This window comes from Oncorhynchus kisutch, linkage group LG9 (genome assembly GCF_002021735.2).
Source record: "Oncorhynchus kisutch isolate 150728-3 linkage group LG9, Okis_V2, whole genome shotgun sequence".
Classification (NCBI taxonomy): domain Eukaryota; kingdom Metazoa; phylum Chordata; class Actinopteri; order Salmoniformes; family Salmonidae; genus Oncorhynchus; species Oncorhynchus kisutch.
In genome coordinates this window covers 33488589-33514398 of record NC_034182.2, presented here as the reverse complement: position 1 = coordinate 33514398, position 25810 = coordinate 33488589, and the positions used below count along the sequence as shown (strand labels likewise).

Here is a 25810-nt window from a genome sequence, read left to right as displayed (position 1 = left end):
AGCATTCAGGGCTTCAACCACCCAGTGTATACTCCCGTATAATGAGCACGCACATAATGGAGAACATCTGACTTCCAACTCCACACACTATGGAGAACATCTGGCTTCCAACTCCATACACTATGGAGAACATCTGGCTTCCAGCTCCACACACTATGGAGAACATCTGGCTTCCATCTCCACACACTATGGAGAACATCTGGCTTCCAACTCCACACACTATGGAGAACATCTGGCTTCCAACTCCATACACTATGGAGAACATCTGGCTTCCAACTCCACACACTATGGAGAACATCTGGCTTCCAACTCCACACACTATGGAGAGCATCTGGCTTCCAACCCCATACACTATGGAGAACATCTGGCTTCCAACCCCACACACTACAGAGAACATCTGGCTTCCAACTCCACACACTATGGAGAACATCTGGCTTCCAACTCCAAACACTACGGAGAGCATCTGGCTTCCAACCCCACACACTATGGAGAACATCTGGCTTCCAACTCCACACACTATGGAGAACATCTGGCTTCCAGCTCCACACACTACGGAGAACATCTGGCTTCCAACTCCAAACACTATGGAGAGCATCTGGCTTCCAACCCCACACACTATGGAGAACATCTGGCTTCCAACTCCAAACACTATGGAGAGCATCTGGCTTCCAACCCCACACACTACGGAGAACATCTGGCTTCCAACCCCACACACTACGGAGAACATCTGGCTTCCAACTCCACACACTATGGAGAACATCTGGCATCCAACTCCAAACACTATGGAGAACATCTGGCTTCCAACCCCACAGAGGTGACTGTTACACTGGTAGTGATGGTATCTTTTACATCCCTTTGGCTCTCACAATCCTGGAGGTATTTCATCTGACCAAGACCTGCGGCTGGAAGACAAGGATACAGGTTATTTGGGTTGATGAAAGCCAGTGGAGACACTAATAGGAACGTCTGATAATTGAAATGTGTATTTTTATTTCTCCCTACACTAGTCCAGCAGGGAGAAACACACAAATAACAGAATGCGCATGCACACACTTCACACACGCCTCACACACACACGCCTCTCACCACAAAAAAGACTTGGGTACCAAATAAATATTATCTTTCTCCAAGCATGATACTAATGTTATATAAAAACATGAACAGAGAACCCAAACCCAACTCAGTCACAGAGTTCTCTGGAGCAAGCTAGGTAAAGGATTGGCTTGATCATCGACTTCACATCCTAAAGAATTCCCTCCAATTAATGTTGGTGTTTCCCCTCTATTTCATCATCCCTTGTTCTTTCTCTCCCCTTTGTTCCATTAAAAAACAAACGCTCCCCCGCGGCCACACCTTACCAACATGACAGGTCTCTTCAAACGCTACGACTCCTAACTAGTCTGAAGACATGAGAGCGAGAGCTTAGCACCAACGCCAACCTCTTCTCTGAAAATACTCAACTCTGTTCTTCCTCAGCTTGCTTCCCTCTGCATTCATCAAAACGTCTATGGCGTCTCATAACTACGCATTGTTGAGAAAAGCGTTGTGGTAAACAAGCCTCGAACGTTGCTTTAAGGAATACATCATCACTTCCCCCAACGAGCCATCAGCTCTGACATAATCTGAATCAGCCACTTCAGCATGCACAAATTAGTGTTACTTGCGTTTGCGTTTGCGATGGGTCTTCAATCACAGTTTGTTTATTCACTTCGCTTTCTGAGCTCAAATGTCTTGTGTGATGTACAGTGTCTGATGTGTGTGTGTGTGTCTGATGTGTGTGTGTGTGTCTGTGTGAGATGTGTGTGTGTGAGATGTGTGTGTGTGTGTGATGTGTTCCCTCCAGGCACATCATTTTAAATGACAGAGGAGCATCCCTCAGGGCTAAAACTGGTGCCCCTGCTGAGAGCAGGGCAGGTAATCCTTCCCAGCCTATTACCTCTAAAAGGGGTTTGGGGCAGGGACTCCTCAGGGCTTTTAATATGCCAGGTCACAATAGAACTACTGGTATTATGTTGTTAACATACAATCAAAGATGCAGTGACATTGTGTTTCATATTGCCTCATGGACAAATATCAAGAAAAGTGTGTGTGTTTGTGCATGTGTGTTTGTGTACGTGCATGTGTGTGTGTGTGTACGTGCGTGTGTGTGTGTGTGTGTACATGTGTGTATAAATGTTTGTCCATCATAGTTCTCAGTGCCACTACCAACCCAGCTTCAGTGTTCTGAACTACTGCGTGTTAACACCATCCCAAACAGTATCAAACCCCTCCCTCTATCCACTATGGTGAGAGAGCGGGCCTAGTCTCTCTCTCCTACTACTCCCCCACACTCAAGTCTCCTCCACGGGGTGCATCATGTGTTACTGATCCAGAACCTTTCTCTAAACCGCCGGGGGCCTTCTCTGATGACACACCAGCTGATCTAGGACCTGTGGAAACCGCGGGAAGCTTTCTCTGATAACACAACAGCAGCAGCAGCCTCTGACGATCCTCCTCCTCCTCTCACACTTTCTCATTGTCTGTCTCTCTCTCCCTCTCCACATCTCTCTCTCAACCTCTCTCTCAATGTCTCTCTCTCCACACATCTGAGTGTGTAGAAATGCACAAGATGTGTCATGCCTGACAGACACATTGATAGCCACGGGTGAGGATGACACATAGATGCCCAATTTACAAGTCAAATATGTATCGTGCGCTATCTGTGTGGATGGGAGCCAGGGAGAGAGAGATAATGGAAGAGAGAAAGATAGTCAGACAGCAAAAGAAGGAGAGAGAGTAGGAGAAAGAGACAAAGTAAGAGAAAGGGAGAGCGAGAGAGTAAGAAAGAAAGAGCGAGAGAGTAAGAGAGAGCGAGGCTGTCAGTGTAGTGCAGAACTCTGCAGCCCTGCAGACATACTGAAGCACAGGGACGTGGAATGATGGATGAACATATAGCTACCTGCCTCCAAACACGAGTCACTGGAATAGAGCCATTCTCACTGCGCTTATCTATCAATCTGACTGTCAGAGGATTACAGCAGCTCAGAGGCAGATGGAGAGATGGAGGACATGGGAATGGGATGAAGTGATCTGTACTGCAAAGGGGAGACATAGCTGAGATTGGAGGAGCAAGCCTAGGTGTGTCCGTGTGTGTGTGTGTGTGTGTGTCTGTGCGCGCGTTTTCCGAGCTGCACCATCCTTCCCCTACCCTTTTTTTTGTTGCCACGGTTGCCATGGTAACCGGGTCCGGCCATTGCGCGTGCTTGTTTAGGGTGTAAAGGCCATGTTGAGACCAGCAGCAGACGCCACAGATAGAATAGAGCCCTTGTCTATAAAGACTCAGAGGCTTCTTCACTCAGCCCATACAACCACTCCATGTTGAATTCTAATCACCACAGTACCAATAACAAACTACATCATTGTCATTGATTAATGAATCACGTTTGAGATTAATCCTACGCTCATTCACACAGAACAAATTAAGGACACAAAAGAATGAATAGGTGCTCATATACCATTGTAATCAGGCCACTGTGGCTTTAAAGTAAGTATCCAGCTCACCTAGATATATTCCTTAAATGTAGTCACATTCTATTCTACTTAAATCTACTCATCATTCCATTCAACTCTATCAAACTAAGGAGGATATTGGAGCTGACTGTACTATTAATACACTGTCAGGTGAAAACAATACCGAACCAAATCAAATCTAAATGTATTGGTCACATACACATGGTTAGCAGATGTTATTGCGAGTGTAGCGAAATTCTTGTGCTTCTAGTTGACAGTTCAGCATTATCTAACATGTAAAATAACAATTCCACAACAACTACCTAATACACACAAATCTATGTAAAGGAATGGAATAAGAATATATAAATATATGGATGAGCAATATCAGAGCAGCATAGACAAGATGCAATAGATGGTATAGAATACCGTATATACATACGAGATGAGTAATGCAAGATATGTAAACATTAAAGTGGCATTATTGAAGTGACTAGTGATCCATTTATTAAAGTGGCCAATGATTTTAAGTCTGTATGTAGGCAGCAGCCTTTCTGCGTTAGTGATGGCAAATACCACACACAGTGTATGAGAAGTCTTAGGGAAGGACTGGGATAGGGAGGGACTGGGATAGAGAGGGACTGGGATAGAGAGGGACTGGGATAGAGAGGGACTGGGATAGAGAGGGACTGGGATAGAGAGGGACTGGGATAGGGAGGGACTGGGATAGGGAGGGACTGGGATAGGGAGGGACTGGGATAGGGAGGGACTGGGATAGGGAGGGACCGGGATAGAGAGGGACTGGGATAGAGAGGGACTGGGATAGAGAGGGACTGGGATAGGGAGGGACTGGGATAGGGAGGGACTGGGATAGGGAGAACTGGGATAGAGAGGGACTGGGATAGAGAGGGACTGGGATAGGGAGGGACTGGGTTGGGGAGGGACTGGGATAGGGAGGGACTGGGATAGGGATAACTGGGATAGAGAGGGACTGGGATAGAGAGGGACTGAGAGAGGGGGACTGAGAGAGGGAGAACTGGGATAGAGAGGGACTGGGATAGGGAGGGACTGGGATAGAGAGGGACTGGTATAGAGAGGGACTGGGATAGGAAGGGACTGGGATAGGGAGGGACTGGGATAGGGAGAACTGGGATTGAGAGGACAGGGATTGGGTGGACTGGGATAGGAAGGACAGGGGTTGGGAGGACTGGGATATAGAGGGACTGGGACAGGGGAAGACTGGGATAGGAAGGGACTGTGATAGGGAGAACTGGGATAGAGAGGACAGGGATTGGGAGGACTGGGATAGAGAGGACAGGGATTGGGAGGACTGGGATAGAGAGGACAGGGATTGGGAGGACTGTGATAAAGAGGACAGGGTTAGAGAGGGCAGGGATAGAGAGGACAGGGATAGAGAGGACAGGGATAGAGAGGGCAGGGATTTGGAGGACTGGGATAGAGAGGACAGAGATTGAGAGGACAGGGGTAGAGAGGACAGGGATAGAGAGGGCAGGGAATGGGAGGACTGGGATAGAGAGGACAGAGATAGAGAGGGCAGGGATTTGGAGGACTGGGATAGAGAGGACAGGGATTTGGAGGACTGGGATAGAGAGGACAGAGATTGAGAGGACAGGGATTAGACTGGCAGGGTTGACCGAACACAGTATTGGGATGACTTTCAACAGGTAAGGATAATTAATAGACCAACTGTGGAAGAGCAAAAGGGGTTAGAAAGGAAAACAGATGGTTGATGAGGAAAGAAGAGAAAGAAACAGAGTGATATATAGAAAACAAGGAGGGAGGGTCAGCTATTATGAAGACAGTCCCCAGGTACATATCCAACTGGTTATCTGTTAAAGGTGGTCGGTGGAAGGATGGACTTCCTATATTTCATTTGGATAAGAGATGGGGCCAATATGTCATCATCGTTCACACAGCAGGGCTATGGACTTCCTGGATTAAAATTTCAATACTCTATTGTTGGGGGTGCATCTCAATGCTCTGTCCAAGGCTTACCCTGTACTACAGATCAAGACAGTACACTGACAAGTTCAATCCATATTGCAGCTTTATTCATTTCAGAGCATGAGCAGTGTGACATCATTCAATCATTTGCAGTTGTAACCATCTTTTTCCAACAGAACACTCGTGTGTTTACATGGTGTGCTGATCCACAGCGTGGCGTATTAGGAAAAACCACCCCACCTCTTAATATGCACATTGCATAATACAGTGTAGCTTCAAAACAAGCAACATTTATTATCTTGTGCGCTGTGACACACAGCCGAACAAAATTAATACAAAGTGCCCGGCGCTTCTCAAGCAAGTGAAGAACAAATAACTGCCGTTGTGTCGGCCATTTTGTCACAATAATGAAGCATGTAATTGTTCTGCACACATTATGCAGAGGCCAATTGAAATATTTACCCTCACACACTCCTGCTCTGAAGTATTTTGTGTAAACACAACTATTTATTCAGCTTCTCTTATCAGCCGCCTCAAAATAGCAGCTTTTGTAGTTGTTTGTGTGCTGGCATGTACTTCACAGCCCCAAAACACGGCCATGGTATTTGTAGAATTAGTTTGGCTATCAACTAAAAAGATGTTACACATTTTAGGGATGCCAGTAACATAGAACAACTACAGTACTGAGTCATTTAGAATCTTGTACTAAGGAGAAAGTTAAGATATCGTGACAAATTGCAAGAGGAGGCTTGGCATACTTCTCAGTGGAGCTATAACTAGTGCAAAAACACGGTCTTGTGTTTAGAGAATAACTTAACTATAATTGAGTATTTGATCCAAAAATACATTCTGCCAACATTTAAACAGGATCATTTACTTTTTCAGATAATATATGTGGCAAAAGAGTAATTTCACAAGTACAGTAGAATTCTACAAGACAGGATTTACAAAGCATTTTTCTTCTGTAATGTTGCTGTTCTCAATCTAACAATATGCAGTCTTGTCTTACCATAACTCACTATGATAGAAGCATTGTTCAGTCTTCTTTAAACATCAGTTGACTATTCCATAGTGAAAGATATCTTTTGACCAATTTGAGGGAAAGGGTTGATCAGCAGAAAGATACAAGCTCAGCAACGAGTCATGATGACGACTGCCTAAACATTGTGTATGTTTTATCATTTCGCCTTGATAGATCCATCGAAATGTGCAAGTGATCTAGATAAAATAAAAATGTAAATGAGCAATTAATTCAGAGCATCTTTGAATATGCATCATGCAATTGGAGTTGCATGATGCACGTTGAAACACTGCCCTCTGCTGTCCATCTTCAGAAAACAGGCCAATTGGAGTTGCATGATGCACGTTGAAACACTGCCCTCTGCTGTCCATCTTCAGAAAACAGGCCATTTTGACCCTCATAGTATCCCCTCTTTTTGTGTTTCTGCACATGGGGACCGGAAGTCACTTTATTTGACGTACGTGGTATTCAGTTTTTCTATGTCAAAGGATAGCCTGGAATGCACACTGAATATCACTTGATTTCACTATTGTTTTGCTTGAACACAGCAATATTATGTATATACTCCAGGCCAGTGGAGGCTGCTGAGGGGAGAACGACTCATAATAATGTCCGGAACAGAGCAAATGGAATGGCATCAAACACCTGGAAACCATGTGTTTGATACCATTCCACTGATTCCGCTCCAGTCATTACCACGAGCCCGTTCTCCCCAATTAATACGGTGCCACCAATCTTCTGTTGTCCAGGCTATCCTTGATAAAGTTTTCACCCAGTAGTTCAATGAAAGGGACGTCCGGTCTCCATGTGCAGCAACACACCAAAGATTGTCAATTATATTAACAAGATAGTCAAGTGACCTCAAAGATGGAAGGCAGGCGGGTGGTGACGAGATCAGGTCGGATCATTCTAGCCAGTGAGAGGGCAGATAAACGTATGTGAACAACAGGCCATAGAGATAGATAGAAGACTCATCTTTGTATCTGTGCCATTATAGCGTCTGTGACAACATGGGCAGCGCCATTGAGGCTATCTCCATTTTAAAGTAGTGAATTTTGTTCTTCACTGGCTGATTGCTCCTAACTCATAGGAATCCCAGCCCAGTTGACTACTTTAAAATGTTGGAAGCCCTCAACGGCCATGTCCATGCTAAAACAGGTTATAGCCACGATGACACCTCTATCTATCCCTATGACAACAGGCACATCTCCGATATAAAGTCGTCCACTTATATCAATGCATTCATAGCCTCTGTCAAGGCCCCAGCAACCAGATATTCCAGTTTTCCGGGGAAATGGAAAGAGAGCCTGCTTTTGGATGTTAACTAGGCGACACCAGAGATAGAGAAAAGAGGAGATAGGAATCCCATTGTGAATATAAACGGAGGAAAGTATAACGCCCCACCCAGCAGACTGTCGACCAATCGTGTTCACATTATCATGCGATTGCTAAAATAATTGTCAGGCAAACCCTTCTCAAAGTCAGGGTATGAGTCGAGAAACTTGCCCATTTTCCTCGAATGTACATAATATCACGATTCCAAAGCTATACGATATTACTAAAAACAAGTTCATTATCTCACATCTCGGAAAAGATTTGTAATGTACTTCTTGTTGATGTTATTCATGCCAATGTTGTTGTTTTTTAGCTAGCACCCATTTGACTCCCATTCACACCTTGAAGGAGAGCCCTCTTTGTCCCAGAATTGCCCAGACATATGGGCAACGTACAAAATGGGCACTCAAACGATTCCAATGGAGTTTCCCATCTCCTAAAAATAATCTCTGGCGACATTCCAGTTGAACTCCTCCTCATTTACTGGATTGGTTGAACAGTGCAGAAGAAACCTCCGGACAGCTTTTTTCTTCTTGTCAAGACCAGCATGTAGGGGATCTCGTTTCAGGCGTTTCTTTTACACCTGCTATGTTAGGTTAGTACATTCATAACAACCTAGCCATTCCGAAACTTCTATTCAAATAAAATACGCCTCACGTAGCAAATTAGCCATTACATTTTTTTGTTGACCAAATTTGACACGCTCTCATCATTGACTCTCCCAACTATCCGACTTCGTAGGCTTGTTTTCATGAGTAAAACCTCACTTCCTCTCTGAGCACACCAAACAACCAGCCCTCCCACCACCAGAGATAGAAGAGGAAGCAAAACACCCCACTTGCTGTTTTTTGGGGGGGGGGGGTCAAAGAAAGTTAATGAACTAAGTAGACCAGACCCAACTGCTATTGCATTGGTGTCTATGGGAAACACATCCACTTTTTTCCAACAGTAAAAGGCCTGTGTGAACTATCTTCATTTATCCACCATCTTTGACCACCACATGGAATCTGAGCGAGGGCTAGGCTAGCCACATCCTTCCTTTGAGTAGCCTTTAGAGTATAGCTAGCTACCGTCTGTGGCCTGTGGGCATGGAGTGTGATTAAGTGGTGATGCTGTCTAAACTAAACGCACTTTCCTAATATAGAACTTCCCCTTTTATGATGATGATATAATTGTGTGTTCATAATTTTCTGATCTTGTAGGAAGTTAATCTAACAAATTGTGATAATAAAAAAAAACGGAAAGAAAACAACAATTTAGCTCTATTTGCCTCAACTTAAAGGCCCTCAGAAAAATGTAGTTGGTCTTGTTTACTTTTTCAGTGGGACTACAAACGGCATAGGTATTACATATTCACCCAATTATATTTTTGCATGGCATTGGAGTTCAGTTCAATGGTGTGGTTGTGTTAAAATCATCCCTGGATACAAAATGAAAGCCAGCAAACTATCAAATCAGAAGGAATAACAAAGTTTAGAAGCCTTTCTTTCCCTCAGAAAGCTTGCAAGCACCAGTCAAAGATAAAAATCATAATTTTTTACCAAGTTCTCCCAACCTTAATCATCTTCTTAACATTACGCTTTGATGAACAGGGAAATGCACTCTTTATGGATTTGGATTTAAACAAATGTAATCTCGCATAGGGCTCAAGGTTCTCCGCTCCTTCAGATTTCCCTCAAAGAAAAGGAATCAGTTCAAAGGAGAATCACCAGAACAGAGGCAGATCGGAATGCTAAGAGAAAGTCTGTGTCTATTCTTTATTAATGATGAGGATGGCGTCCTCCCTTGAGGAGTGGAGTGCTTTGGACGAGTGGGGATTCTGATTTAATTACATTTTTACTGCTTCGATGCATTAGACCTACCCACGCTAAAATCATTTGTCAAATATAGTATAAGAAAAATGTATTTTGTTACTTGAAAGTAGGATTTGTGGGGAAATGTAAAACATTTATTTCTAGCATTGAATGATTGTGTACTAAAAGCAAAGTTAAAAGAAAACAGAACAAATACATAAATACTATAGAAATATGCACAGATACCTATAGACGTTCACTTCACATGGCAACAGTGAGAGCCTCAAAGACCTCGGTCGGGTTGGAAGAGGGTCATACATCCAGAGGGTACTCCTTTTATGCATCTTCCAAATGGCACCCTATTCCCTATATAGTGCACTACTTTTGACCGAGGCTCGTAAAGGCGCTGGTTAAAAGTAGTGCACTATGTAGGGGATAGGGTGCCATTTGAGATGGAATAATTGCTTTCTCTGTGTGTTTTGGATGTGAATTGAGATTCTGAGGCGTAAGAGTTTTAAAGTGCAAAGTCTCAGAGTAGTACTTAGATGCAGAGCCTTCAGAAAGTATTCACACCCATTGAACATTTGGTTGTGTTATAGCCAGAATTTAAAATGGATTAAATTGAGATGTATCCCTGACCTACACACAATACTCCATAATGCCAAAGTGGAATTATGTTTTACCATTTCTTTTTTTACAAATGAATAAAAAAAACGAAAAGCTGAAATGTCTTGAGTCGATAAGTATTCAACCACTTTGTTATGGCAAGCCTAAAGAAGTTCAGGAGTAAAAATGTGCTTAACAACTCATCATAATTAGTTACATGGACTCACTCTATGTGCAAGAATAATGGCTAACATGTTAACATGAAAGACCAGGGAGGTTTCCCAATGCCTTGCAAAGAATGGCACCTATTGGTAGATGGGTGTTAATCAAATAAAAAGCAGACATTGAATATCCCTTTGAGCATAGTGAAGTTATTAATTACATTTCAGACGGTGTATCAATACACCAAGTTAGTACAAAAGTACTGGCATCCTTCTGAACTCAGAAAAAAAAATATTTAATCCATTTTGAATTGAGGCTGTAACTCAATAACATGTGGAGTAAATCAAGGGGTATGAATACTTTCTGAAGGCAAGAGTCATTTAATGATAACGTCTCTAGAAACGTAAAGGCACTGCATTTTGGAGTCAGATTTGCAGAGCTAATTTGCATGTTTAGACCTCACAACTAGCCTCAATTCTGAAACAGTTTTCCACCTTTTACATATAGCGTGAGTTGGGGGAGCACTTTCCTCTGTCACGTTAGTATGTTTGTTCCTGACGATTGCTAGCAATAGTGGATCCAACTAGACTAACATATTACAAGTTATGCAATCATTGTGACATGTAGCCTATTTGAATCGTTATGGAATGCAGACCATACGTCGCAGTTTAAACCTGGAGCACGGTTCACGACGACTGGACCGTTGTCATCAAAGTTCTACGATTAGTGAGGATTATTAGGGTACATTTATATGACTACTGTTAAACCCTTATTGTACACTTCAGCTTCCAATATTTCACGGATTGAACAATTGAAAATGGCAACTTTCAGGATTAATCAACCCACTATTTTTGATTCACCAATATATTTAATGCGTAAAGGCTCTCCAAACTGATTTTCCTAATCCTAAATAATATACAAGATCAAAGTGTTTTTAAGAGTATTGGTGCTGACAATGAGAAAGTATTTATGTGAGTATTTATTTGGCTTTCTTTCATTGATACTTAATATTCTGAACTGCTCTCTCCATATATTCTAGTGTGTCTGTCGAGAAAAGTAAAAAGGTTCACCAAATTTAAAGGGATGGTTTTGTATTGAATGTTTAATTTAATTTCAGCGTTTAAATTCAAATGTATTTAGTGCGCGTAAAGCAACCACGCCTGCAAAGCCCATTACGCAACTGCATAAAAGTACGTTTGAATACCAACTACTGATAAGTGAGTAGGAAAGGTGTGCACAGGAAAGGTGTACATTTCCTAAGTCTGAATCGAGCTCATACGGAGTTGGCTGCAGCATATGTCTGGCTCAGATACTTAAGTAAAAACATTTTGGGACTATGTCAACAATGGACTAATGAAACAAATACCCCAAAACTATTTTTGGTGTGTAGTTTTCCTTTAGGGCAGTGTATATGCACTGCAGAACATGCCATTTAGTTACACTGCACTGAATATCTGAGCCAGCCATATACAGTCATCTCCAGAATTATTGGCACCCTTGATAAAAATGAGCAAAAAAGACTTTATAATAAATTATCACAATAAGTTATGCTAATACATTTACTCAGAGAAACACATTTTGTTTAACAAGTAATACAATCTGGTACTCCTTATAAATTAAACAAAACGTGACCTGCGTTAACATTTCACTGTATTGTGTCTTTCCATGGATTCCGGCTTCACTGCGGTTTAAACATCTGGTAAAACGCATGAAAAATCAGTGTCATTCATCACCAAGGTGAACTGCAAGGAAGTCACAAATGAAGAGACAAATGGTTGTTGACTTTCACAAAAATCAGGCATTGGGTGCAATTAAGCAGTTTTAAAACGACTGGAAGTGGTCAACTTACATTGCAGAGGAGACAATTGCATCTTGTCCCCACGCAGTGAGGAAGATGGTTCGGGAGGCTAAGAAAAGTCCAAGGGCCACAGTTGGAGAATTATAGGACTTGGTCACATCTTGGGGTCTCCAAATCTACAATTAGACGCCACCTCCATGCCAATAGTCTATTTAGAAGGGTTGCCATAAACAGCTTTTATTGACAGCAACCAACACATGTAAAGGCCTGGAGTTTGCTAAATGGCATTGGCAATTCAATTGGAACCGGGTGCTATGGTCAGACGACGTGAAAATAGTCCTCTTTGGCCTCGAAATAAGCAGATAATAACCCTCATACCTGTAAAATATGGTGGTGGATCTTTGATGTTATTGGGCTGTTTTGCTTGCACCGGTCCGGAGGCCCTTGTTAAGGTCAATGGCATCATGAACTCTACCAAGTACCAGAACATATTAACCAAGAACCTGGTTGCCTCTGCCAGGAGGCTGAAACTTGGCTGCAAGTGGATCTTCCAGCAAGACAATAACTCCAAGCACAAAAAAAATCTAAATACACAAAGAAATGTTGCAATGGCCATCTCAGTCTCCAGACTTGAATCCCAGTGAAAATCGGTGGTTTGAAGAGGGCAGTCCATAAGTGCAGACCGAAGGATATGAAGGATCTAGAAAGAGTCTGTGTGGAGGAATGGTCTAAAATCCCTCCCAATGTGCTATCCAATCTCATAAAACATTATAGAGAAAGTTGAAGTGCTGTTATCCTCGCAGAAGTATTGAAAACAGTGATGTCAACAAAAAAAAATTTGCGAAAACACTATTTTTTGTTAAAACACTTTTGTTAGACAAAATATTTTTCTCTGAGCAAAGTATTAGTACAACACAGTATAATTGTCCCATTTTTATGATTGTACAATACAGATCAGTATTTGTATTATTTATTATATACGGTATTTTTTGCTCATCTTTATCAAGGGTGCCAATCATTATGGAGGTGACTGTGTCTATCCAGAGTGTCTGGGGTTCTCTTTTGTTTCATGGGAACATGTATTTCTACCTGGTCTGTCAAAATGGCACTAGGTTAGTCACAACGTAAGCGAGGCGATGTGAGACAAAGCACTGACCATGAAGAACAAAAAACCCACCCTCACTCTGATGTGTGTGTGTGTAACATATGGGTCAGTGAACTGAGCACAGTGAACACACACACACACACTGCTCCTCGCCCCATGTATCTGAAAAGCATTGGACTTCACAACCGCCACACCATATAAATGTGTACGGTCACACAGAAAGGCCAGCAGAAGACTGCTGATCCTTTCACATGTCTAACACACTGCACCGCGGAGGAAGCATATAGCCTACAAATAACCTATTTCCCATTTAAATTAATTGTGCAGCTTGATATTCTATAGATATTTGTTGTGGCATTAACTAAATATATTGTGTAGCTTTACTTCAAGAGATCTTCTATAGCTATTCACAGTTAGACTATTTTTAAAAAGTTCCCTGCAAGCCAAAATGTTGAATAAAATTCTATTTCAATTTCCCTAGCCGGTTGTCTGTGTGGTTAGTCCATACGGCAGGGTAGCCTAGTGGTTAGAGTGTTGGACTAGTAACCTAAAGGTTGCGAGTTCAAACCCCCGAGCTGACAAGGTACAAATCTGTCGTTCTGCCCCTGAACAGGCAGTTAACCCACTGTTCCTAGGCAGTCATTGAAAATAAGAATTTGTTCTTAACTGACTTGCCTGGTCAATTTTTTTTTTAAATAAATAAATACGCAGCTGGTAACAAAACATCCACAGCAAAGTATTATGAAACAGACTTTCCAAACAGGGATCTGCTTTAGGTAACCTTCCTTACAGGTGACAGGTCACTTCTTCTCTGCTCACCACAAAATAAAAGTCCTGCATGTGTGGGCAGCAATCCATGCACACAAGGCTTTTAGGGGACTTTTATTTTTTACATGAGGTGTAGAGAGGAAGTGTAGCTACACTTCCTAGGAAAATAAATGAATATATATATATATATAAAAATGAATGGACTTGGATTAATATATGGATTAATTATTGCTAGCTTTTCATTTGAAAAACCCCAAAGGTAAATAACAAAACCACACATCTCAGGGTTGTGTTACATTTTATTTGGTCTCGTTTTCTTTTTGAGTGTTTATGTTTTTCCACAGGTTAAACCCCATTAAAATAATCAAGAACAAAAAAACAAGAACATACATTCTCACACACAAACACGCCTCTGATGCACAACAATAAAATAGTTTTTGATTAGGCCCAGCCCAGTGCGGATTTCACAAACAACTCAACAAATGACGACATCCTCTCAAAGCCCAACGACAAACTCATACGAGCAGAAACCAAGGGCTCTATTCAATTCCTATTGCCAAGCTGAAATTTAAAGGCAATGTTCCCACGTTGGCGGAGACAGCATTCTAGGTAAATGCTGCATATTTCGGCTCACTCAGAAACTACCTTTAAATTTCTATTCGCAAAATCTGTAACGCTTCAGCGATACAGACTGAATAGAGTCCCAAATCTGGGAAAATGTACTGCTTTGAGGAAATGCAACATAATACTCATCACATAGCCTATGTTTAGAAGAAAGCAAATATATATTCTACAAAGACAGGGAGGAGGTCACAAAATGTCCACTGTTGTCAAGACATCTTTCAGTCAAACTGAAGACCTCATCTCTACTAGGTTGATAGTCTATCAGTATGGGTGCCTGGAATGGATCTCCGGTTGGGATCTTGTTCAATGTCAGAAGGACATCTCTCGAAAAATATTTATGCCTAGAGAGATTTTACAGAACCATTTGGTTCAATTTGGAAGCAGGAACGTCAGAGTTTTCCCCCACTGAAGCACCCATACTGTTCCATCTTAAATACTCCAGTGAAAACCTAATGTGAAATACAATTAAAAACTATGTCGTCCAAAAATATGAAGCAATCAAGCATCCTAATGTAGACAGTCTCTGGCCCTCTTCAAAATGTTTTAAGTCCAGTGTTTCAAAAAGAAAAAGGGCCATTATAAAAATAGGATATCCTATCACTTGTCACCCTATATAAAACTCCATAGCAAGCTGATGGGAGCTGGTCATGGTAAGGAATACTACAGTGTATTTGGAAAGTATTCAGACCCCTTCCCTTTTTTCACATTTTGTTACGTTACAGCCTTATTCTAAAATTGATTAAATACATTTTCCCCCCTCAATCTACACACAATACCCCATAATGACAGAGCGAAAACAGGTTTTCCAAATTGTTGAAAAAAAAAGTATATAAAACTATTTACATAACTATTCAGACCCTTTGCTGTGAGACTCGATATTCTCAGATGCATCCTGTTTCCAATTATCATCCTTGAGATGTTCCTACAACTTAGAGTCCACGTGTAGTAAATTCAATTGATTGGACATGATTTGGAAAGGCACACGCCTGTCTATATAAGGTCCCACAGTTGACAGTACATGTGAGAGCAAAAAAAAAACATGAGGTGAAAGGAATTGTCTGTAGAGCTCCGAGACAGGATTGTGTCGAGGCACAGATCTGGGGAAGGGTACAAAACATTCCTGCAGCATTGAAGATCCCGAAAAGAACACAGTGGCCTCCATCATTCTTAAATGGAAGTTTGGAACCACCAAGACTCTTCCTAGAGCTGGCCACCTGGCCAAACTGAGCAATCGGGGGAGAAGGGTCTTGGTCAGGGATGTGACCAAGAACACGATGGTCACTCTGACAGAGCTCCAGAGTTCCTCAGTCTCATAGCAAAGGGTCTGAATTCTTATGTAAATAAGGTATTTGTTTTTTTATTTGTAATAAAGGAGCAAACATTTCTAAAAAACTGTTTTTGCTTTGTCAATATGGGATAGTGTGTGTAGATTGCAGGGGGGGGGGGGGCAATTTAATACATTTTAGAATAAGGTTGTAACATAACAAAATGTCGGAATACTTTCCAAATGCACTGTGTACAGTACTGTGATTATCTGAGTCCGAACATATCCCAGGGAATTGCACCATCCAAACCATCTTTTATAGGTTACTTATTGTTTGACGATTTTGATTAAATTAGTCCATTTAAGCAGGACTTTAGTGAGATGACCTATACCAACAAATACCCCCCACATATCTTACATCTGAACTGTTTACTCAAATAAACTGAAAGGACAAGAGAGAGAAATCAGATACTTCATTTATCGGAATCAGTCTAATTCAGGTTGACAGGGTAACCCTCTCTGACTGCTCCATCAGAGATATTCTAATTTGGTTTATTCAATTGACATGTTCCATATGCTTTTGTGTAAGGACTTGCCTAGTTAAATAAAGGTTGAATAAAAATAATAAAGCAGCTACCCAGAATTCAGTTCAGTTCATAAAATGTGGGAGAACGAAGCATGGGCCAAACTGTGGTTATTTAGTTCCAAGGTCTAGATGCGTCTCCTCCGTAGACAAACTGCACTTATTATTGTCCTGTTTGACTATTGACCGAGTGTAAGAAAGAAAGCAGTTACCTGTATGAGCAATTAACAGAGATGTGTCAAAAGAACATGCACGTGTAATTGTTTAGTCTACAGCCAATCGCTCCCTCTAAAGTGTACTATATTTTGAATCATCCCTGTGTGTGTGTGTGTGTGTGTGTGTGTGTGTGTGTGTGTGTGTGTGTGTGTGTGTGATATATATATATATATATATATTTAAATCTTTATTTATCTAGGCAAGCCAGTTAAGAACAAATTCTTATTTACAATGACAGCCTACCCTGGCCAAACCCGGATGACGTTGGGCCAACGTGTGCCCTGCCTTATGGGCCGGATGTGATGCAGCCTGGATTCGATCCAGGGACTGTAGTGACGCCTCTTGCACTGAGATGCAGTGCCTTAGACCGCTGAGCCACTCGGGAGCCCAAGTGTGGTTGTCTAGTGTGGTTGTCTTGGAAACAAATCTGCCTCATTTATTTGACTTAGGCATCTTAACTGTTATCATTTGAACGAGAGGACAACCGATTGTGACCTTGAAGAGCATTCAGACGAAAACGGATGAGAAATAGGCTTAAGAGCTGGCTTCAGAACTAGACGACACCTGGTATTGGCTTAGCCTCACACATTGTTGGCTCCCTAGAGACTATTTTCCCCCACAGTTGGTAAAGGTAATCTTTAATCATTTTGTTTGACAACATCATGCAGAACAAAAGTACATGACAGGTGTTCACAAAGAGACATAATCCCCCTCTGGTAATAATAGCTGGGTACGAGAGGGTGGAAATGGAGTCCATAAATCGGGTTTATTTGAATGAACGTCTAATTCATTCAGTCCAGGTAAGTAGCGAGGATGCTGGGTAAATGAGCCGCGTCCGGCCCTAAATCTCCACTAACGATGAAGGAGAGGGCGAGCATGCCTTGGCTGAGGCAGGAAGCAATTACCGTAATAGACCCGTTGCGATTTGTTAAGTGAAAATAAAAGAGCTTCAATAATTTGGTTATGTTACTAACTGATACACCTCAAGGCTTGACACAAATGGACAAAGTATGCATGAATGAAGCCAGTATTTGTCCTAGAGACCTAACATGGTCTATTGGCTTTACTTTCCTCTCCTCTCCTGCAAAGTTCTGTTTCATTCAGGCCTGTCAGCACGGATGGGGGGGGGGGCGCCGCCGATTCGCCATGACGGATGAGGCAATGCCTGAAAGGGCCGGCGCGTCACAAACAACTCGTCAGGAGATTCTTATTGGAGCGCCGCCTGTCATCCGCATCAATCAAGGGACCAGCGGCGCGACCCGACAGCGGTCTAGGAGCGCTCAAGGAATCTAGTTTCCTGTCCAAAAACCTGTCATCATCATGACCAGGTTAGAAGACCATGGAGATAATCAAAAGAGAGAAACAAGGGCGGAGGGTTTTTTCTTTCAATTGGGTTAAGGCCAGGGAGATAATGTAGACTTTTGATTCTATCCAGACATCATGAGTGAATTTGAATCGTGTACAACCGAAAGGTCATCCCAAAGTTTATCGTCTAATGACCTTTGCACCATATGACACAGCAGGGACTGTGAAGAGACAAACACAGGCACACACACATGGATTTTGTATTGTAGATAAATGGCAGTGGAGAAGGTGCCTGGGGGCACACACTTAATGTGTTGTGAATGTATTGTATCGTTTTAACTGCCTTGGCTGGACCCTGGGAAGAGTCCATCTAAGGCAGCAGCTAATGGGGGTCCATAATAAATACAAATACAGCTAGTTATTTCAAGAAAATTGTAAATGTTCAATCTCATTTTTATTTATTTTATTTTACCTTTATTTAACCTTTATTTAACCAGGCAAGTCAGTTAAGAACACATTCTTATTTTCAATGACGGCCTGGGAACAGTGGGTTAACTGCCTGTTCAGGGGCAGAACGACAGATTTGTACCTTGTCAGCTCGGGGGTTTGAACTCACAACCTTCCGGTTACTAGTCCAAAGCTCTAACCACTAGGCTACCCTGCCGCCCATTGCCAGTGTAGTATGACACCCAACATGAAGGGGAGATTCCACTGTATCTGATTGTCTGATGGCTTGCCAAGATCAAAACAGACTCCTCAAACTGATCACTCTGACTCTTGACCTAAAACAATCAAACATAGTCAAACTGATCATCTACACAAGATCATCACATAGGTGGATAGTGACTGTGCCCTTAGTAAAGCAAACATACAACTTCACAAAAATGTAGAGAGGCATAAGTTGAGTAAACTCTCTTTGGGGTTATCTGTGCACTACACTACAGCTTCTAAAGGGTTGGACACATCCGACTGGCAGCGTGTGGTCTAAAGGATATCACAGATAAGACCTTGAAGAACTGAGACGGACACGAGGGCTTGGACCGAGACAGACTGACACATGACGAGACAGACGGACACGAGGGCTTGGACCAAGACAGACGGACACGAGGGCTTGGACCGAGACAGACGGACATGAGGGCTTGGACCGAGACAGACGGACACATGACGAGACAGACGGACATGAGGGCTTGGACCGAGACAGACTGACACATGACGAGACAGACGGACATGAGTGCTTGGACCGAGACAGACTGACACATGACGAGACAGACGGACACGAGGGCTTGGACCGAGACAGACGGACACATGACGAGACAGACGGACAGGCAGCAATACCGATGCTATTGCGACAATTTCGACCATCAGTCTCAGTTTCATCCCTATGGGAATTACAGGGGTTGTCTGTTGACTTGTATGTTGAGGCTAAAGTGCAGGGGTCTTGTATGGACTAGTATAGTAGGCAATAACACACCTGCCACAGCTTTAGATGACTCTGTGATGGGAGAGGGAAAAGCCAGGGGCGCAGAGCGGCGGAGCTGCTCTATAGTCAATGGCACCCTATTCCATATACAGTGCCTTGCGAAACTATTCGGCCCCCTTGAACTTTGCGACCTTTTGCCACATTTCAGGCTTCAAACATAAAGATATAAAACTGTATTTTTTTGTGAAGAATCAACAACAAGTGGGACACAATCATGAAGTGGATTAACATTTATTGGATATTTCTAACTTTTTTAACAAATCAAAAACTGAAAAATTGGGCGTGCAAAATTATTCAGCCCCCTTAAGTTAATACTTTGTAGCGCCACCTTTTGCTGCGATTACAGCTGTAAGTCGCTTGGGGTATGTCTATCAGTTTTGCACATCGAGAGACTGAAATTTCTTCCCATTCCTCCTTGCAAAACAGCTCGAGCTCAGTGAGGTTGGATGGAGAGCATTTGTGAACAGCAGTTTTCAGTTCTTTCCACAGATTCTCGATTGGATTCAGGTCTGGACTTTGACTTGGCCATTCTAACACCTGGATATGTTTATTTTTGAACCATTCCATTGTAGATTTTACTTTATGTTTTGGATCATTGTCTTGTTGGAAGACAAATCTCCGTCCCAGTCTCAGGTCTTTTGCAGACTCCATCAGGTTTTCTTCCAGAATGGTCCTGTATTTGGCTCCATCCATCTTCCCATCAATTTTAACCATCTTCCCTGTCCATGCTGAAGAAAAGCAGGCCCAAACCATGATGCTGCCACCACCATGTTTGACAGTGGGGATGGTGTGTTCAGGGTGATGCGCTGTGTTGCTTTTACGCCAAACATAACGTTTTGCATTGGTCTGATACTCCTTCCATTTCAATATTATCGCTTGCACAGTGCTCCTTGGGATGTTTAAAGCTTGGGAAATCTTTTTGTATCCAAATCCGGCTTTAAACTTCTTCACAACAGTATCTCGGACCTGCCTGGTGTGTTCCTTGTTCTTCATGATGCTCTCTGCGCTTTTAACGGACCTCTGAGACTATCACAGTGCAGGTGCATTTATACAGAGACTTGATTACACACAGGTGGATTGTATTTATCATCATTAGTCATTTAGGTCAACATTGGATCATTCAGAGATCCTCACTGAACTTCTGGAGAGAGTTTGATGCACTGAAAGGAAAGGGGCAGAATAATTTTGCACGCCCAATTTTTCAGTTTTTGATTTGTTAAAAAAGTTTGAAATATCCAATAAATGTTGTTCCAATTCATGATTGTGTCCCACTTGTTGTTGATTCTTCACAAAAAAATACAGTTTTATATCTTTATGTTTGAAGCCTGAAATGTGGCAAAAGGTCGCAAAGTTCAAGGGGGCCGAATACTTTCGCAAGGCACTGTATGTACACTAGTTTTTTGGCAGGCATTCACACACACCGTGGGGTGTTGGGTTGGAACACAAGTCAGTACAATAAGGGTGTATTTGAGCATTCAGTGTCACAGGGCACTGCATGGATGGTTTACAAATCTACAAACTAAACCTAGAAAGGACCCTTTTGAAATACCAATTTGTAATACTATGAATGGGAATAAAATTTCTTTTTGCAATTTACTTTTAGAATCCTAAACATCCTTGGCCATTTCCTTGTCCTTTGGTGATGACTAGACCACTCCTACTCATAGTTGCACTGGACTGCCCTTATCGACTCAGACATTGACGCCGCTAGCTGTTTATTTCCAATAATCACAATTGAAATTCCATAGTACATGTATCTTCGCCTGGAATGAATGCTCACTTTCTGTTCTATATCGGATATGAAATGATGACAGACCGATTTGGGGTTGACATATACTGTAGTCTCAGGCCACACCTGCCTCTCAAACAAATCTCAATAAGAACAATGACAAAGATCAAAGATGATATGTCTCTAAGTAGTTATGTGCACATCACATAGGGGGAGAGGTAGAGAGGGGAGGCACCTTATAGGTTGAGATGCAGTCCAGTCAGTAGTCAATGGCGTGAAGCGAAAACAGACCCAATCTCTTTGGATCAAGAGAGGAGCAGTTTGCCTGACCTGAGAAGGGGGATATAAGTGGTGGGTAAGGCTAGGAGTCTCTGCTGACCATCTGACCTGACCAGGAACGAAGAACTCTGTGCCCCTGGTCCCGCGACCTGACCAGGAACGAAGAACTCTGGGCCCTTTGTCACGCGACCTGACCAGGAACGAAGAACTCTGGGCCCTTTGTCACGCGACCTGACCAGGAACGAAGTACTCTGGGCCCTTTGTCACACGACCTGACCAGGAACGAAGTACTCTGTGCCCCTGGTCCCGCGACCTGACCAGGAACAAAGTACTCTGTGCCCCTGGTCCCGCGACCTGACCAGGAACGAAGTACTCTGGGCCCTTTGTCACGCGACCTGACCAGGAACGAAGTACTCTGGGCCCTTTGTCACGCGACCTGACCAGGAACGAAGTACTCTGTGCCCCTGGTCCCGCGACCTGACCAGGAACAAAGTACTCTGGGCCCTTTGTAACGCGACCTGATCAGGAACGAAGAACTCTGATCCCCTGGTCATGTCCATTGGTCAGGAAAAACTCCAAACCCTTATAATGAGGCATTGCTCTAAAGGGGGCAGGCTTCTGTATCATCTGGAATCGCATTAAAAGGGGACATCGTGGATGCGATATCGAACAGCACTGCTTAAATCCCTTTTAAGAACCCGACTCATTTAGTCTAAACTTTATGTTGGGGGAAATGTATCAATTAGGCAAATATCTCCATGTTAATAAATTAACCCTGTCCTTATCACAATCCTAATTAATATTATCACTCAGTTCGTCAGCACAGTCATTAAGACTAATTACAAAGCTTGCCACTTGGGTAAACTCTCTTCCCCTAGAACGAAACAGCCATTGGATTCTAATGGCACGTTTTCTTGTGAGACGATATCAATTTGTTTGCAGGCTATTATACTGTAGCTTCCCTTCTAACGTGCCAATTAGTCACTAAGAAATGAGTGTAATAGTCAGTGATCCTCCTTAAGTTGCTACTTCCAGGATTTCATCCAATCAAGATTTAACAGTATTCCCTTGTTGGACTGGACAGAACCAATCCTGGTAGATAATACTGGACAAATGGGGGAGGGGCTATAGTTATGCGCCCTACCACTCTGCCATACTGTAAGGGCAAACATGTATAACGCTGTGGGCTGAAGCAGTCACATTCTTTGCCACATGAACGGAATGTGCTTTGAGGCGCCTCTAGTCTCACCAGGCTTTGTCGCCTGCTGACCTGCCAAAATAAATCAGTCGCATTTTGGGAATGTGGTCAGAATGTTATCTTTTTCCTGTTTTGAATGCCTGGGTCCTGGGTTTGTTTGGCTTTAATATCCAGGGGATCTCTAAGGAATTATCGATTGGATGATATGGCACCTCTGTAGCCATACTTGGAGTACTCTCTCACATAGACCCATCACATGTTATTTATTGCAGAGAGACAAACACGCTTGAGAATTTGTTTGTTTGTTTGTCGAGGGTAAGACCAGAATCATCGTCATATCTTGCACCTAGCTTCACTTAGCTCCTAGTCCTTTGCACCTTTAAGCCAAATCATAGAAAATAGGCTCTGAAGTAGGTTCACCACTCAAGACCAGAAACCTTTTCAAATGCTTTATAAAGCAAATTGCACTCTAAATGTCCAAGGCCCTGAATGCTTTCAGAGCCACAGATAAAGCAAGCTGCTGTTTCCAGCTTCGTATTATCCACACACTTCAAAAAGTAGTGAGAGACACGAGTGGAAGCGATAGAGGGACGTCTGATTGAGTCTGGAGAAGCTCACCGATCGGACTCTTCAAAATAGATGTGAGAGAGAAATCCTCTGGAATGAAATGGGCATCAGACGTTGGTTTGTTGTGCACAGAAATCCACTCCCACAAACCATTGTCACGGAGCTAGATGGCGGGCAGGCTTAGCTTCCTTGTTGGTTTCTAAGGCAACACGAAACCACTCCACTGTTTGGACACCCCATTTCCCACAATTCCCCTAAAGGGGGACATGCATGAGTGTCATGTGCATTTTTGTTTTGAATAGGACTCCAAATCCTCCTCATTCCTAACACAGGATATACACAACCTGTACCTGTCCATTTAGGGGGCTGGGGGCCGCATTCCTTAAAAAAAAACACTTCTATAAACTCTGTGCTATGAGAAAGGCAAGGTCAGGGTTGGAGGTTAAGTTTAGAAGCGATCGTCTCTGGGTTGCGTGGGGGACTTGAAGGGCTTGAGTCCCAGAGTCCTCCCAGGTCGCGTCTTCTCTTTGGTGACCTCCAGGGGCTTGACCCCGACTCCACACACCGCCGCCCAGCCCAGGTCGATAAGCGGCGAGTCAGCCGGGTTCAGTGGCGCCACCCGGAACGTGGGCAGGGTTGGGGACCCGTTGGTGGAGCAGGGCGCCGAGCGGGAGGTGGGGAACGGTGGCGAGAAGGGGTCAAAGGGCGAGGGCGTGTCGGTCGTAATGCCTGACAATGGGTCGGCTCTCAGGGAGAATGGGTCGCAGTCCGGGGAGGGGAAGGGGTCACAGTTCGTGAAGGGGTTGGTGGGCGAGGGCTGGTACCCCAATGGGTGGCTATCTGACCGTCGAGGGCTGCGGGCACCACCGAACACTCCGCCACCGCCCCCAGCAGAGACGAAGCTCCAGGGGTCGATGCGGGGTCGGATGGGGGAGGGGCGCGGGCGGGGGATGACGTTGACCTCCAGGCGACGTGTTTTGGGGCTCCAGAGGCGAGGGTCAGGGAAAAGGGAGAAGGGGACCGACAAGGGATTGTCTTCTGACTCCAGACTGTCCTGGCACATGGGGAGGTCCAGGCCTGAGAGAGAGAGAGAGCAGATTAGATGAGTGGAACACAGAGATGATAATAAATATGTTACGTAACAATTAATTAAAACAGGTCTCGGAAGACTGAAGCATCAAAATCTACCACACGCCCCAAACAGGTTGCTAAGATACAGGAAGGTAAATAATAACCATTTCACTGACAGCTTAGCTAATATAAACCACATATCACATAAATCACATAAATGGCAATTGACTAAGTGTGCAGACATTTTCTTCTTAGTCTTGTATTACAGACTGACAAAAACCTCACTTTCAATGATGGAAATTAGACCCTACTGGGGCATTGAATAAGCACTGAAGCGAGATCAACTTCCATGTAGACAATAGGGTTGAAAAGGTGTGTGTCAGATGACCCGAGACAGCTCTCTAGAGGCAGTAATAATAGTAATAACTGGGGGGGGGGGGGGGGGTATACTCAGTGTATAGGAACTAGGGTGCCATTTGGGGGGGGGGGGTATACTCAGTGTATAGGAACTAGGGTGCCATTTGGGGGGGGGGGGTATACTCAGTGTATAGGAACTAGGGTGCCATTTGGGGGGGGGGGGGGGGGGGGGGGGTATACTCAGTGTATAGGAACTAGGGTGCCATTTGGGGGGGGGGGGGGTATACTCAGTGTATAGGTACTAGGGTGCCATTTGGGGGGGGGGGGGGGGGTGTATACTCCATGTATAGGAACTAGGGTGCCATTTGGGGGGGGGGGGGGGGGGGGTATACTCAGTGTATAGGAACTAGGGTGCCATTTGGGGGGGGGGGGGTATACTCAGTGTATAGGAACTAGGGTGCCATTTGGGGGGGGGGGGGGTATACTCAGTGTATAGGAACTAGGGTGCCATTTGGGGGGGGGGGGTATACTCAGTGTATAGGAACTAGGGTGCCATTTGGGGGGGGAGGTATACTCAGTGTATAGGAACTAGGGTGCCATTTGGGGGGGGGGGGGGGGTATACTCAGTGTATAGGAACTAGGGTGCCATTTGGGGGGGCGGGGGGTATACTCAGTGTATAGGAACTAGGGTGTCATTTGGGACGCATCCTAGAGAAACATAGAAATACAATTACACAGACATACTGAGTGTACCCATGAAAGTATAGTCAAATTGCTGAGCAGTGTTCTGAGATTTTTCTTCTTCTTCCTTCTAGTAATTCCATTTCTGTCCAAACAAGTTGCTGGCAAAAACATGATAAGAACTTGTTATTTTCATGTCATTACATCTAATAAAACGTAACATATTACGGTGTACGGTAATTGCGTGGTTATTTGTTTTATTAGCTTTTGACTCTAAGTGCTCCTTGTGATGAGTTGCTTGACTAGAAAATGCAAGTTATTAGCAGCATTACAAGCAGAGGCAGGCTTGATGAAGGGCTCGAGGCTGTTCCGCGATGGCATCCTTAGAGAGAACACTGTTGTCTGACAGACAAG

The 25810-nt window shown here is 43.5% G+C and overlaps 1 protein-coding gene across 1 annotated transcript in view; it reads right to left on the bottom strand.

Annotated features, from left to right (window-relative positions):
- Window positions 1-21216: 21216 nt before the first annotated feature.
- Window positions 21217-25810, bottom strand: part of LOC109897089 (mitogen-activated protein kinase kinase kinase 11-like) — a 41950-nt gene continuing 37356 nt past the window's right edge. The window contains exon 10 of the mRNA XM_020491619.2: window positions 21217-24364. Coding sequence (XP_020347208.1) covers window positions 23736-24364 — 629 coding nt within the window. The 3' untranslated portion in view covers window positions 21217-23735. The remainder of the gene's footprint in view (window positions 24365-25810) is intronic.